Source organism: Hibiscus syriacus, unplaced genomic scaffold (assembly GCF_006381635.1).
Source record: "Hibiscus syriacus cultivar Baekdansim isolate YM2019G1 unplaced genomic scaffold, ASM638163v2 tig00001120_pilon, whole genome shotgun sequence".
Classification (NCBI taxonomy): domain Eukaryota; kingdom Viridiplantae; phylum Streptophyta; class Magnoliopsida; order Malvales; family Malvaceae; genus Hibiscus; species Hibiscus syriacus.
Window position 1 is genome coordinate 676,314 of NW_024061845.1, and position 13,527 is coordinate 689,840.

The 13,527-nt window shown below is 35.8% G+C and overlaps 1 protein-coding gene and 1 long non-coding RNA gene across 2 annotated transcripts in view; one reads left to right on the forward strand and one right to left on the reverse strand.

The window, feature by feature from the left end:
* The window catches only part of LOC120121695 (protein FORGETTER 1-like), a 34,638-nt gene extending 27,884 nt beyond the window's left edge, over nucleotides 1-6,754 (reverse strand). The window contains 10 exon segments of the mRNA XM_039141009.1: nucleotides 2,292-2,369; nucleotides 2,526-2,601; nucleotides 2,603-2,705; nucleotides 3,718-3,794; nucleotides 3,933-4,063; nucleotides 4,143-4,299; nucleotides 4,301-4,314; nucleotides 4,445-4,510; nucleotides 6,132-6,493; nucleotides 6,496-6,754. Of these exon segments, the coding sequence (XP_038996940.1) occupies nucleotides 2,292-2,369; nucleotides 2,526-2,601; nucleotides 2,603-2,705; nucleotides 3,718-3,794; nucleotides 3,933-4,063; nucleotides 4,143-4,299; nucleotides 4,301-4,314; nucleotides 4,445-4,510; nucleotides 6,132-6,493; nucleotides 6,496-6,562 (1,131 nt within the window). The 5' untranslated portion in view covers nucleotides 6,563-6,754.
* Nucleotides 6,755-8,069: 1,315 nt separating this feature from the next.
* On the forward strand, nucleotides 8,070-8,756 carry LOC120120756. Its single transcript, XR_005515931.1, has 4 exons — nucleotides 8,070-8,162; nucleotides 8,262-8,387; nucleotides 8,478-8,606; nucleotides 8,696-8,756. It is a non-coding gene; the product is annotated as an uncharacterized LOC120120756 (long non-coding RNA).
* Nucleotides 8,757-13,527: the final 4,771 nt, after the last annotated feature.

The window sequence follows — 13,527 nt, forward strand, 5'->3', positions numbered from 1 at the left end:
AAAATACCGAGAAATTTGAAGAAGACACAGTAGGAAAACTGACTAGATCTTCTACACTCTAGAAGTAGAGCCTTTTTTCCACCTTCCTATCGATGCATTTCTGAAATACAAGCTTCTGGATAAATGATCCGATGGACACCAACTCCTAAAACCCTTTGCAAGAGACTTCTTATTAGGTCCTAGCCCCTGGTAACTACCCATATGAACTTGCCTTGCTTCCTTTTCCACCTCTGTTGCAACCGCACTGCAAACTTCTTTATCCATGACAAAAACTTCCTCTGACCTTTCCTCATTTGACTTATTTGAATACCCTCTATCTAGGCCCCACCAGGCAACGCAATGGAGTTTAAATCTGACGAAACAGAAGCCAAATTCTGCCTTTTTGATTCCTCCGAACCAGGTTGCTGCTGAACTCCTTCCATCTCCACTCCACCGACTCCAAACGGTTACCATAACCCAAATTTAATAAATTGACAGCTGGCCCAGACGGGGAAATTCTATTAATATTTGAGTTGGGCTCACTCAAGTCCTCTTGGTGGGCTTTATCACATTCATTAATAAAACATTCCTTAGACCAAGGCCCCTGCAATCCTCTTTAAAATTCAAATCTTCTTCAGGAAAATCTGACACCTTAGCACTACTAGGTTGACCTTCTCCTTTCTTTAGCATTAAATGCTTACTTCCACTGCCGCCTGCCACTGTTTTACAGACCTCCCTACCAACCATCTGTCTACTGTGTCCCTAGAGTCCTCAGCTAGCAATTGTGGGCTGCCTACCCCGCCTGAACTTCGGTCTTGTTCTCCGCTGATGAAACTTCATCTAAACTCACCCTCTCCGGCCACCGTAAAATTTTCTACATAAGAGTTTTCTGTTTTGTACTAACCGAACCCACACTGATTTTTACCTTATAGGATCTCCATATGAACCCAATATAACAGTTTCCTGTATATCAAAAGGACTTGTCACCCTCAACAAAGCCCTTGCCACCGCCAAATCCTCTCTTCTGACCGTGGAAACACACCAGTTTCCCCCACCTTGAGAAAGCTTTTCCAGAAAAGGAACATTCCAACATAGTAAGGGGATTCCAACCAACTCCACCGAGCAAAATGCCATCGGGACTCCATCTACACTCATAAGTGGATCAAGCCAATTAAACCAAAAGGACACTTCCTCCCTTCTGCTCGCCCACACCTCCTCGAACTCTTCCTTCGAACCAAAAGATATGATACAAGAATTCCATGAATATCCACATTTAGCTCCCTTCACCTTGATCCCTTCACTAGCCAGCCCCTTCACTACTAACTCCAAATCGAACTAGGATTTGATGATCCCAGTTAATGATATTTCACCCAATCATATTCATTTGAGGGAATATGCATTTCCCACAAATTCCTCAGCCCTGCATCCTTGTTTTGATGTCCCTCCCGAATCTCTTAGTCGCCGGACCTTCCCTCCGCCCATCATAAGAAGTTAGCACAACCTTATAAGATCTCTCATCCCTCAATCGACTATATGACTCAGGACCACCTCTTGTACTCCGATTCACATCCTTTTTCCACTCTTCATCCCTTCTGCCGTTGCTACTAACAGCTTGCTTGAATCTCTGCTTCTGGTACTTAGCAACTCCTACTGAGATTTTCTTGCCATCTATCCAATACCATTGACATTTGCTATCGCTTTCTTCAGCCCATCCTCCTTTGCGAACTGAACGAAAGCAAAAGTATAATTTCTATAGTTCGGCTTGTTAGATTTACTCTGAATGTAAACACGTAGAACATTCCCCTGTTGTTGAAAATTTCCTTGACTTTTTTCTAAGATACCCTTTTACTCAGATTATCAACGAAGACCGTCCAATCCTCGCCGGAGGACTGACCACCTAAAACCCTCTCTCTCTCTCTCCGCTCTCTCTCTGACACTCTCTCTCATCACAGGTGAATAGTTTAGTTTCAATTAGCTTTTGGATTGCGCATTAGTATTTTTCTCCCTTTCTTCTTTTCTTTCTTTATTTCTTCCTTCTTTTTTTCTTTTCTTTTCTACTTTTCTCTACCAACTCTTCAGCTTCTTCCCTCATTTCCTCATCTACCCTAATTCTTTATTGTCAATCTCTAATTTTAACTTTAAATTTTTTTTCCATCTCTTTCTTCTACTTGTTTCAAGTAAGAAATGTTCCTCAAATGCAATGTTCCTCAAATGCTCATTTTACTAACATGTGAAAGAACATGACTGCAATGAAAAAGGGGTAGGACCTCAAAAGAAGAATAAAAAAGGCAAGAACGGAGAAAAGCAGCAACCTGAATTTCTAGAACTGCTTCACCTGTGCGAGTTGGCTGACTTCCAGCTTCAGGCACTAAGTTTTTGGCTTTGTGGCACTACAATGAAGCCATTGGCCCTTAGCAATAAAAAATAGAAAAATATATTGAAACCAAAGAACACTATCTTATGATGTAATGGTAAAAAGAATTTTTTTTAAAGAAACTAATGAAGCAACAACGGAGGTTTCATAAGTTTCAAGAAGAATAGTGTACCTCATCAAATATGATAAGCCCATCAAATCCTGATCCACACCACTGCACAAGCTGCTGCAGACGAGAACGTCCTTTCAGAAGACGCAATGAGACTACTATATGTCAAAAATACAACTCCCTGATTGATCCCAACTGACTTTGAATCAAGCTTTGAATAAGGCAACTTGTTCAAAGCATGAACTGCATAAAGAAACAAATATTTACATATCTCACATAAATCCAACCCATACAACAACATAGCTATTTTTTTCTTCTTTTTCTTAACAATCAAATTTTGAAACACAACATTAACTTAAGTAGACATTGCGGATTCTCCTGACACGGTACAATTGCTCTTTCTTGGTATAAGAATGATGTGTCCTCTCCAAATGATGAATGCATAAACAAACTCAATTCGTGCAGCCTTAATTACAAACTACCTAATGCATTTCGACCAAAAGAACTTGCAACCAGAGAGCAGACAGCCAGAGAAGATATACTCATAATATTGATTGATGGAAAAGAATAACTCAATTTATAAAGTTAATAAATCATAGCACTGGAGACTACAATAATTTCATATAACTTTGCTGATATGTTTGAGAGAGAGTTAAGGTAAGTCCCCCACCAAGGTTAAACCTCAGAACTTCCATATAGCATTGATCTCGAGTATTGATAGCTATAATGACTTTTAAGTAGTAAACATTTATGGGGGAGAAGATAATTTTAGTTTCAAACGAGTTCTACATAATCACCTTTGTGTAGATAAACAAATGTTCTAGATCTTCCACTAAATAACCCCACAACATTAAAATAACTTCACCGTCGAAAGTGGTGTTTTTGTAATTATATACCTTTTTTTCCAATAGATGTGCTAGGATCATGATTACCCACCATTTTTGTAAGTTTGCAAATCAAATTGATTAATAAGAGGTTATTAGAAAATTTTTTAAATACTGAAACATAGCATGCGCACAGAAGCCTAACAATTATCTAAAAGGGGAAAATATAAGTAATTTTTCCAAACTCCAAAGTAAGAAAAATCAATAACAGTAAAAAAAACTTTTGCATATGTTAAACCCATCCCTTCATTTCGTATTTTTGTCATAAGCAGTAGTGCAAATGAGCACCCAAACTTTTTAGAAGATACATTCAAGGAGGAGCAACTTTAGCATGCATTAGCTTATAATATTTCAGCATTTTAGCTATTTACCTTCAACGCAAGCAGCTCCAACATCATCCAAGTCTCTTCTTGAATCGAACTTCAAATCAGAACCAACAGAAATCCATCTGTATAAAATCATCATAGAGAGAACAAGAAAGAAATATGTTAGTGTACGTGAAATAAATTACAATATATCCAGCATACAGTAAAAACTATCTTGGAAGCAAACTGCGTGTCTACACATGCTGCAACCTAAAACTTACACTGCTTTTCTCCTTGCATGGTGCCAATTCTCCCATATTAACCCTGCAATTGTTCGACCTTTACCAACACCTGCTCCATCTCCAACAAAGAATCCTGCCCTAGCACCACTTGGCAGGTGCTGCAGATGTCTCTGTGAAGAGATCAAAATGAGGTTACAACAGATACAACAGATTTACAATTGTTAACCATATTTCTGTCATAAAAGATACCTGACAAGCATAGACCAATGTCTCAATCTGCAAACAGGACAAGGCATTTGAACTTTCCAAATCATCCTTGATTCTTAGATCATATGAGGGCTCAGGTGGCTGCACTGCAGATAAAGAAGATGTCTCCACAACAGGATCCGGGTGAGGCGGGCCGATACAGTTTTGGAGGGCGCTGCCACATAAATTTCGTATGAGTTAACAATTCCAGAGGGTTCAAATGAAAAGTCATGAAAATAAATAAATTAAATGGAAAGATGATAATAGAAAACTTGTGAAATGCAGTCCTCTAAAATGAAACTTACATAGTCGGTAAAAGTTTCTCCTACTGACCCACCTTCATCTTCTTCTCGCTCCACTTCAATTGCTACCTGAAAAGTTTCAATAACATATGGAAAACAGAGAGCAGAGAATAAGAACAGAAAATCTTCTCACGAGTACAATACATACTAACAGAAGAACCACTAGAAGAGGAAAGTACTACAGTTTCCTTTTAGTCTGAAGATATGGGATGGTAAAGAAGGTTGGCATATCCATTTGTAAAAGCTGAAGGAAATGGTTTGGGCATGGATGCTCCAATCCCACAATGGAGACCAACTAAAAGCTGATCTCCTGGCATTGAAAAAGACATGGTAATCTACTATGATATCCAATTCGTTCTACATAGTTTCTTTCAATCAAGATAATTTTTTTAAAACACTTTATAGTTCTTTTATCTTCATGAAGGAGTTCTCTTCCTATGTTAACATCATTTCTATCAATTATTTAGTCTTACTAAAAGTAGATGCCCTCAATATACTTTACCCTATTGGGATTGGACTAAAAACAGGGAAAAGGAAAAGGAAAGGAAAGTAGAGGAAAGTAAGTACCTTTCCCTTATTTGGATAAACATTTTTTTATTAAGAAAGGGAAAGTAATGGACATCAAATATCCCTTGGTTTCCCTTTAAACACTCCATTTTTACATACCCCAAACTTATGGCCAACAGATACGAAAGAATATTGACATCCCCTCATCTTCATTGACTCCAAAACCCCTACTCATCCATGCTATGAGTAGGATGCCAATACCATTATTTCTAGTAGGCATTTGGATGACATGGAACTGCTCATGCTTACCAATTTGCATTAATGCGACAATTAGAACCTAAAAGCACTGTGTATGACAATTTGTTCAAGACCAATCTCCTATAAATGGAAAGAATTTTTGGTTTTTATGTTATGAATACTCGTCACTATGTATCCTAAGAATATAAGACAATGTATTCCTAACAGAAACAATTATTTAATTCTCTAAACTAAAAATTCAGCCAATGAATTGCTCACATCGAGGGGTATATTTCATGAAAGCTTCACTAACTTGGTCATGTTTTCACATGTCAAATTATAATTAACAGCACTAGTTGCAAAAATATCAACATAGTCATTATAATTCAGACCTCACATACTTACAATAGCTAGAACATTCCTCTATGGCACAGTAAAAGTTAGCATTTGATAACATATATAAACTGTAAGTACATAACCACAAAGAAAGGGGAAAAATAGCAGTCAAACAATTATTACATTAACAAACACGATTAATTGTCATAGATCACTAAGTTTCTGTCTTTTCTTTTCTTTTCTGTTTAGATTTCGCTTCCTGAAAACAATTTGATAAAAAGCACAAGTAAATACTAAAAAGCAATGTTGTAACTTGTAACTAAATTAAAAACGATGAATTGACCAACTTGCTATACTAATTCTAATATAATTGTTCTAAACAAGAGTATGACCATATAGTTCAAAACAGAAAATCACATTTCACTTTTTTAAATACTCAAAAGTGCCATTCATTTTGCATTGGAAGCACTGTGAGACTTCTATTTCCACGAGCTAAAATAAAGAAGCAAAAGTAGCAATCAAACTCAACTTAGCTTGTATAATTCAATAAGCAACCGTGAACAATTGTGTTAAAACAACATTTTAAAATTATAAATAAATAAAATAAAACCTCGTTGACTTCCTCAGGAGGAAGAGGTGGACGGGGCAGCGGAGGCGGAAATAGTTGTTTCATCTTGTTCAAATCGACAGCCAAGTCGACTCCACACTGAGGGCAAGAAAACCTAGCCAGTCCATACGGCACGTTGAGGATAGCCTTGCAATTAGCGCATGGGAGCTGGATCTTGGTCGGATCGATTCCATGTGCCGGCACCGATGACTGATTAGGCGGCGGATTGTTAATGCGAGCCCTAGTCATGAGCTCCGGCGGTAGCATTTGGGGCAGCTGGCAAGTGGGACAAACGAATTCGGTGACGCCAGGGCCCACAGTGAGGATCATTCGACATCCGGCGCAGCGCACCTGGACACCCGGAACGGCTGAGCGGCGGAGGCCGGGGCTGGTTGTTGAACGAGAGGCGGTGGAGGGATTGAAGGTTGGGGCATGATGATGTGTTGGAGAATTGTTTGATGGAACGAGAGATATAAAGTGATTGAGAGTTTGGGTTTTGAGAGAGAAAATTGAAATTAGGGCGCCAACAGCCAACAACAGCCGAAGAGCCCAGCTACTTCACTCGAACCAACCCGACTAGGGATTGGAGTTTTTGGGAATTTTCTGTTTTAAGTAGCTTTTATTTTTTGATGAATTTTAATTTTAATTTCACTTAAAAACTCAACTTCAAAGCCTCGTCGAGCCGTCGTCTCGCCGCTTCCAATTTTATTGGGTTACATTGGCTCTTAGGCGCGTCATACACTTCGTTTACAATGCCCGCCAGTCATAGACAGTTCCGATATTTGGACAATAACCATAGCTTTACCGCGTTATTATTATATTTAATTAATAATATGTTTCATGTACGCATTTTTTTATTGATCCAGATAATTATAATACGATCTATTAGGATCATCTATATACTTTTTTATAAGTGAATTTTAATACTATTATACATTTATTTAATATTAAAGTTTAGAGTTGTCAATTTTTGGTTTAAAATTTCTTAAGGGGTTAAAATTTAATATTAAAGATTATAATCTTAAATAAACACATCATTATTAAAATTTTTGTTTTTGAAAGAAACACCGTCAATACATAAAATAATCTTTTAATTAATAGATCAATTTAATTTAATTTTATTAATTTTTTTTTTTACTTATGATATTTGAATGTGTTGTTTAGATTGAAAATCAGTTTATATTATTTTATCAATAATTTTTAATGTATTAATTATTATTGTATATTGTGTATGACTTATTTATAAATTAAGTATTATTATGAATAGTGATTAATGAAAATCAAGTAGATATTAAACAATAATAGTGAGAAAAAACAATAAATAAAAACTATTATTTAAGTTGTAGAATTTTGAGGGCTCAAATTTGAGTCTCACAATGTGTATATACCATTTATGAATTTTGTCTGTAAGTTTAGCATTATATTAATATGTTTCCAACTTGTTTGGTATAATAGATATTTATATTTTTGGATATAATTAGATATTTAATTTTAAAATGCTGTTGATATCGTGGAAAACAGTAGTGGCCAATTCCATGTGTTAGTTATCGTTGCAGATGGCCAGGCCCTCTATCTCATGCCTGTTTTTTCTCCTGTATGAGCAATTTTGCCTTTATTTTTCATTCTCCCTCACTCGCACTCAATGTATCTCCGAATTCGTTTTCTTTTGGTGTCGATGATGGTCACACAAAGTATCAATACAAGTGACAGAGATCTGAGTCCACAAGAAGAGACCATCGGTACAACTGTTAATGCAAGGTAGGATAAACGGTGCAAACTTCTATCCCTGCAAATGCTAGACCATAAGAATACAAACAATTAAGGCGTAGTCAATAATTATTGCTTGTTGAAGAAGGCATAGATTCAATTGTGTGAAACAAGAGGATTTGTTTTTTGTTTTTGTTTTCATTCACGCATTCCAGCTTATACCCACTGTCGATTGTTTTGGTTGGTGTTGGTGATGGTGATGGACCTTGGGATAATATGAAGAAATTCGATGATATGATTCCGTCGCGTGACGTCGACAACTTCCAGGTTTCAATCGTGCTAGAGGCAAAACTTGTCTGATAATCCATCAAACTAATTTATCTGATGACATCCGAGTTGGTTTTTATCTCTAATATTTATGTGCAGTTTGTTAACTTCACTGGGATTATGACAAAGAAATCAAGTCAAAAGAGAAGGAAACTGCCTTTGCTCTTGCTGCTCTCATGGAGATCCCTTACAGTACACAGCATACATGGAACTTGGCATTCTTGGGTGAGTTAATCTTCGGTAATCAACTTAGTTCATTCTCATATTTGTAGTCACGCATTAATTACTTTATGAATTTGCATTGAACAAATCAAGACAACGGACCGGAAAAGCGAAGAAAGTAGTTCCACGGCCTCCTCCGGTTTCCTACCGTAGACCTGCTCTGCCTGAACGCTACCAAGCAATGCCTCGGCATCACCGGCGATTGCATCAGATGATCAGCAGGTATGTGTGTATTTATGTAAGTATGATCAAATGAAATGTGCATGCTTTCCTCGTTACTAATTTTGTTTGCCATTGCAATATAAATGTAGTCTGTATGCCCAATATGCCTTACGAATACAAAGGACTTGGCCTTTAATTGTGGGCATATGGTGAGTAATTCTTTTATAAAAAATGTTCTTTTTTTTAATTGAAAGAGTTAAAATAATTAAAAATGTATTATGATATCATACTTGCAGGTAATGTGGGCAGAGAGTGTCTAATTGTCCAATCTGCTGCCAAGGATTACTAATCGCCTTAGGCTGTTCACTTAATCCCCATATTACAATCTTTCAAGGGTTGATTTCAGAGTCGTCTTCTGTTGAGTTTGGTAATTTCTTTGCCCTCGTACAATTTCAGAATGTTAATTTCTACAAAATTATTAATATAAATGTATGTATATTAGTAGTTTGTTTTCAATAATCGATAGTAATTACTTTGATTTCTTCTTGATTCTTGAAAACTCTAATTGTTTTCCTAATTTTGCAGTTGGTTAACCACAATAAATCATAATTATTATTGATGGGATTGGTTTTAATTTATTTATTCGTTTAAATTGAGTTGATTATTTAATTTAATTATTATAATGATTAATCTTGTTTGAAATTGTTGATATATTATACCTTTAACTTATTTTTGTATTATATTTAGTATTGGACTTAAAAGAGAAAAAATTATTGAAGATTCGTTAATTTCATTTTCAATTTTACTATATATAAACATAGTAAGTATATAGACATAGACCCTAAAAGTTGAAAGTTCATAAAGCTCCCTTTAAATCTTTTTAAAAATCTACTTATAATAGAATTCGTTAAGCGGTCTCTTTGGTAAAAGAAAATATTATTTTCTTTAGAGATTTCGAGTTCGAACACTTATGTTTATTTGTCATTTGACAAATAAATTTTAAATATACTACCTTATAATCATCTCATACTAATAAAAAATAATCTACATATAATAATTGATATTTTCATCAAATATTTTAATATTGTGTGAGTGTAGTGCAATGTATATTTATTTTATCGAGGTTTATTTAAAAATAAAAATTTAATTATAAAATTTGTAGTGCTTAATTTTTTCTAATTAAAGTAAGTAATTTTTTTCATTTCGTAACCATTTTATTGATGGGTTCCTCAAGTTCTATATTTTTTTTTACCTAATTCACCGTTAAAAGTGAAATCAAATTGTTTTGAAAGTAAATTTTTAGAATTGAAGTTTTTATTTCACAATCAAAGTGTTATTGAATATATTTTTTTGGAATTGGGTTTTGATTCCGCAAAGATAAAAAATGAAAAGATATGAGTCAAAATTGATGTACTAGAAAAACATAAATTTTCAAGATCAAATGTAGGGGACTTGAGATTGTTCTATTTTTCAATAACAAATCATTTTTTATCTGAAAAATAAAGGGACAAGAAGAAGTTAAACAGATATCACACATCGTATATTCATTGGACTTTCTTTTATAAAGGGACTTGAGATTGAAAAATAGTTAATGGAATAAACGTTAGATTTGACAAAAAAAAATACAAATTATTATTCATTATTTATTTATGAAGGATAACTGTTGGGAAATAACGAGTAACAAGTAATTTTCCTATAACCAGATGAGAATGTGAATATAAGCGGAAAAATAATACCCGAATTTGATAACGGAGTTTAGCCAATTGTGCCTACGTCTCCGGACTGCTGCAGATCTTTTACTAAGAGAAAATTTACAGGTGTTTACAAAACACTCACTACTCACAAGAAAATTCTCTAGTAATAGGAGAAAGAAAATGATTTTTGGGATTTTGGATGATTTTGAAGCTAAATGAACTAGAGTATTTATAGTTGAAGCTTAGGGACTAATCTTGTAATTACCCTAAAAATACAATGGCTAAATGTATGATTTATCCATTACCATTTTCAACAATGTTGGCTGCCCACTTTGAATTTAAATTGTCGTCCAATTTGAAGAAATTCAGCTGGCCATCTAGAAAGCCAACAACATGTCAACTTTCAACAATCTCCCACTTGAAGATTGATTTTAATCTGTCTTCACACTCGATCAATGCAACAGCTTTTCAAGTCTTGTTACTCTAGCATGCCAACTGAAGTTGAACACAACTTCAGTTTTTCCGTGGTCACCGTCTTTGTCAACATGTCTGCCGGATTTTGAGCTCCACTGATCTTTTCAAGTTTCAAAATTCTATCTTCTAGAAGAGATCGGATAAAATGATATTGTAATTGTATGTGTTTCGTCCTGGAATGAAAAGGCGGATTCTTCGCTAGATATATAGCACTTTGACTGTCGCAATACAAAACATTGTTCTCTTGTTTCTTGCGTAACTTCCAAGAAACTTTGGAACTAGACTATCTCCTTGCTGGCTTCTGTAACAGCGATATATTCTGTTTCAGTTGTGGAGAGAGCAACTATCTTCTGTAGTTGAGAAACTCAACTCACTGCAATACCTCCTAGAGTATAGACATACCAGTAATGCTCCTTCTGATATTAACATTTTCGGCTAAGTCAACATATATAGTCTGTCAGTATCGTATCTCTACCTTTGAAACAAAATGATTTGTTTGTAGTACCCCAGATATCTGAGGATCCATTTGACTGCTTCCCAGTGTACCTTGCCGGATTATTCATGTACCTACTAACAGCTCCTATTGCATGAGCAATATCTGGTCTAGTACAAACCATGGCATACATCAGACTTCCAATTGCTGAGGCATACGACACCTTCACCATGTGTGCACGTTTTCCTCCGTCTTTGGGACTGTTCTTTGGAGAGTCTAAGATGAACACCTAAAGGTGTACTTACTGGTTAGCATCTTGCATGTTAAACCTGGATAGTACTTTGTTGATATACTCAACCTGTGATAACATCAAAGTCCCCCTTTGTGTCTCTCTTAATCATTATCCAAGAATCTGCTTTGCAGTGCCCAGATCTTTCATTGCAAACTGTTTCGACAATTTTGCTTCAAGTTTATAATCTCTTGCATGTTTGACCCTGCACGAGCATGTCATCAACGTACAATAATAAAATAATGAAGTTGTTGTCGAACCTCTTGATGTAGCAACAATGATCTGCTTGGCAACTAGTAAAACCATGCTATTCATGAAACTATCGAACTTTTTGTACCACTGTCTAGGAGCTTGTTTTAAACCATACAACTCTTCTTCAACTTGCATACCAGATTTTTCTTGTATGCTCTATGAAGCTTTTGGCTGCCTCATATAGATTTCTTCCTCCAAATCACCATGAAGGAAAGTTGTCTTTACATCTAACTGCTCAATATGTAAATTCTCTGCAACTATAATTTTCAACACCAGTCTGATTGTAGACAATTTTACGACTGGAGAGAAAATTTCATTGTAGTCAATACATTCTTTTTGTTGAAAACCTTTGAGAACCAATCTTGCTTTGTAGAGTTTGCTCCCATCATGCTCTTCTTTGATCCTGTAAATCCACTTGTTGTGGAGCACTTTCTTGTCTAGTGGTAATTCAGCTAATTCCCACGTCTGATTTGACATAAGCGAGTCCATCTCATCTTTCATGGAAGGCTTCCACTTGACTGAATCCTCAACTTGCATTGCTTCATCATAGCATTCTGGTTCACCATTGTCAGTCAGCAACAAGTAGTGCAAGAATGAGAATATCGTTGGGTTGGTTTAGGAATTATGGAGGAGCGTCTTAGTTCTGGTGTGCCTGGCTCTTTTTGAACTGCTTCAGGATTGATTTAAACATCATTTCTAGAAATCTCCTCAAACTCAGCAATTCCTTTGTTTCAGCTTTAGTATTGGAGCTACTTGATTATATGGTTGCTATGTCTTTGTACATCACATTCTCATTGAAAATGACATCTTTGCTTCTGATGATCTTCCGATTTTCATAGTCCCAAAATCGGTAACCAAACTCATCACCACCATAACCAACAAGACACATTTGTTGGACTTGGCATCAAGTTTACTTATTTCAGCAGAATCTATGTGTACATAAGAAATACAACCAAACACTCTTAAGTGTGAAAGGTTTATTTCTTTCTTGCTCCAACTTTCTATGTATTATGCCATCTAAAGGAACTGAGGGGCCACGGTTGATCAAGTAAGTGCATTGTTGATAACTTCATCCCATAGAAATTTGGGTAATCCGACATGTATCCTCATGCTTCTGACACGTTCATTTAGAGTTCTGTTCATGCGCTCTGCTAATGTCTTTGTACATCACATTCTCATTGAAAATGACATCTTTGCTTCTGATGATCTTCCGATTTTTATAGTCCCAAAATCGGTAACCAAACTCATCACCACCATAACCAACAAAGACACATTTGTTGGACTTGGCATCAAGTTTACTTATTTCAGCAGAATCTATGTGTACATAAGAAATACAACCAACACTCTTAAGTGTGAAAGGTTTATTTCTTTCTTGCTCTAAACTTCCTATGTATTCTGCCATCTAAAGGAACTGAGGGGCCACGGTTGATCAAGTAAGCTGCATTGTTGATAACTTCATCCCATAGAAATTTGGGTAATCCGACATGTATCCTCATGCTTCTGACACGTTCATTTAGAGTTATGTTCATGCGCTCTGCTACGCCATTCTGCTACGGTGTCATGAGAACTATTGTCTCCATCTTGATCCCATTGTTTGCGCAGAAATCTCTGAATCTATGATTTCTGTACTCTCTTCCATTGTCAGACCTCAACCGCTTGACTTTCAGACCAGCCTCATTTTCCACCATGGCCTTCCATTTCTAAATGTATCAAAGACTTCTGATTTTTCTTCAGAAAATAAAAGACTTCTGATTTTTTCTTCAGAAAATAAACCCACACCTTCCTTGTAGAATCATCGATGAACGTGACATAATATAATGAGCCATAGGTTTGATTTTC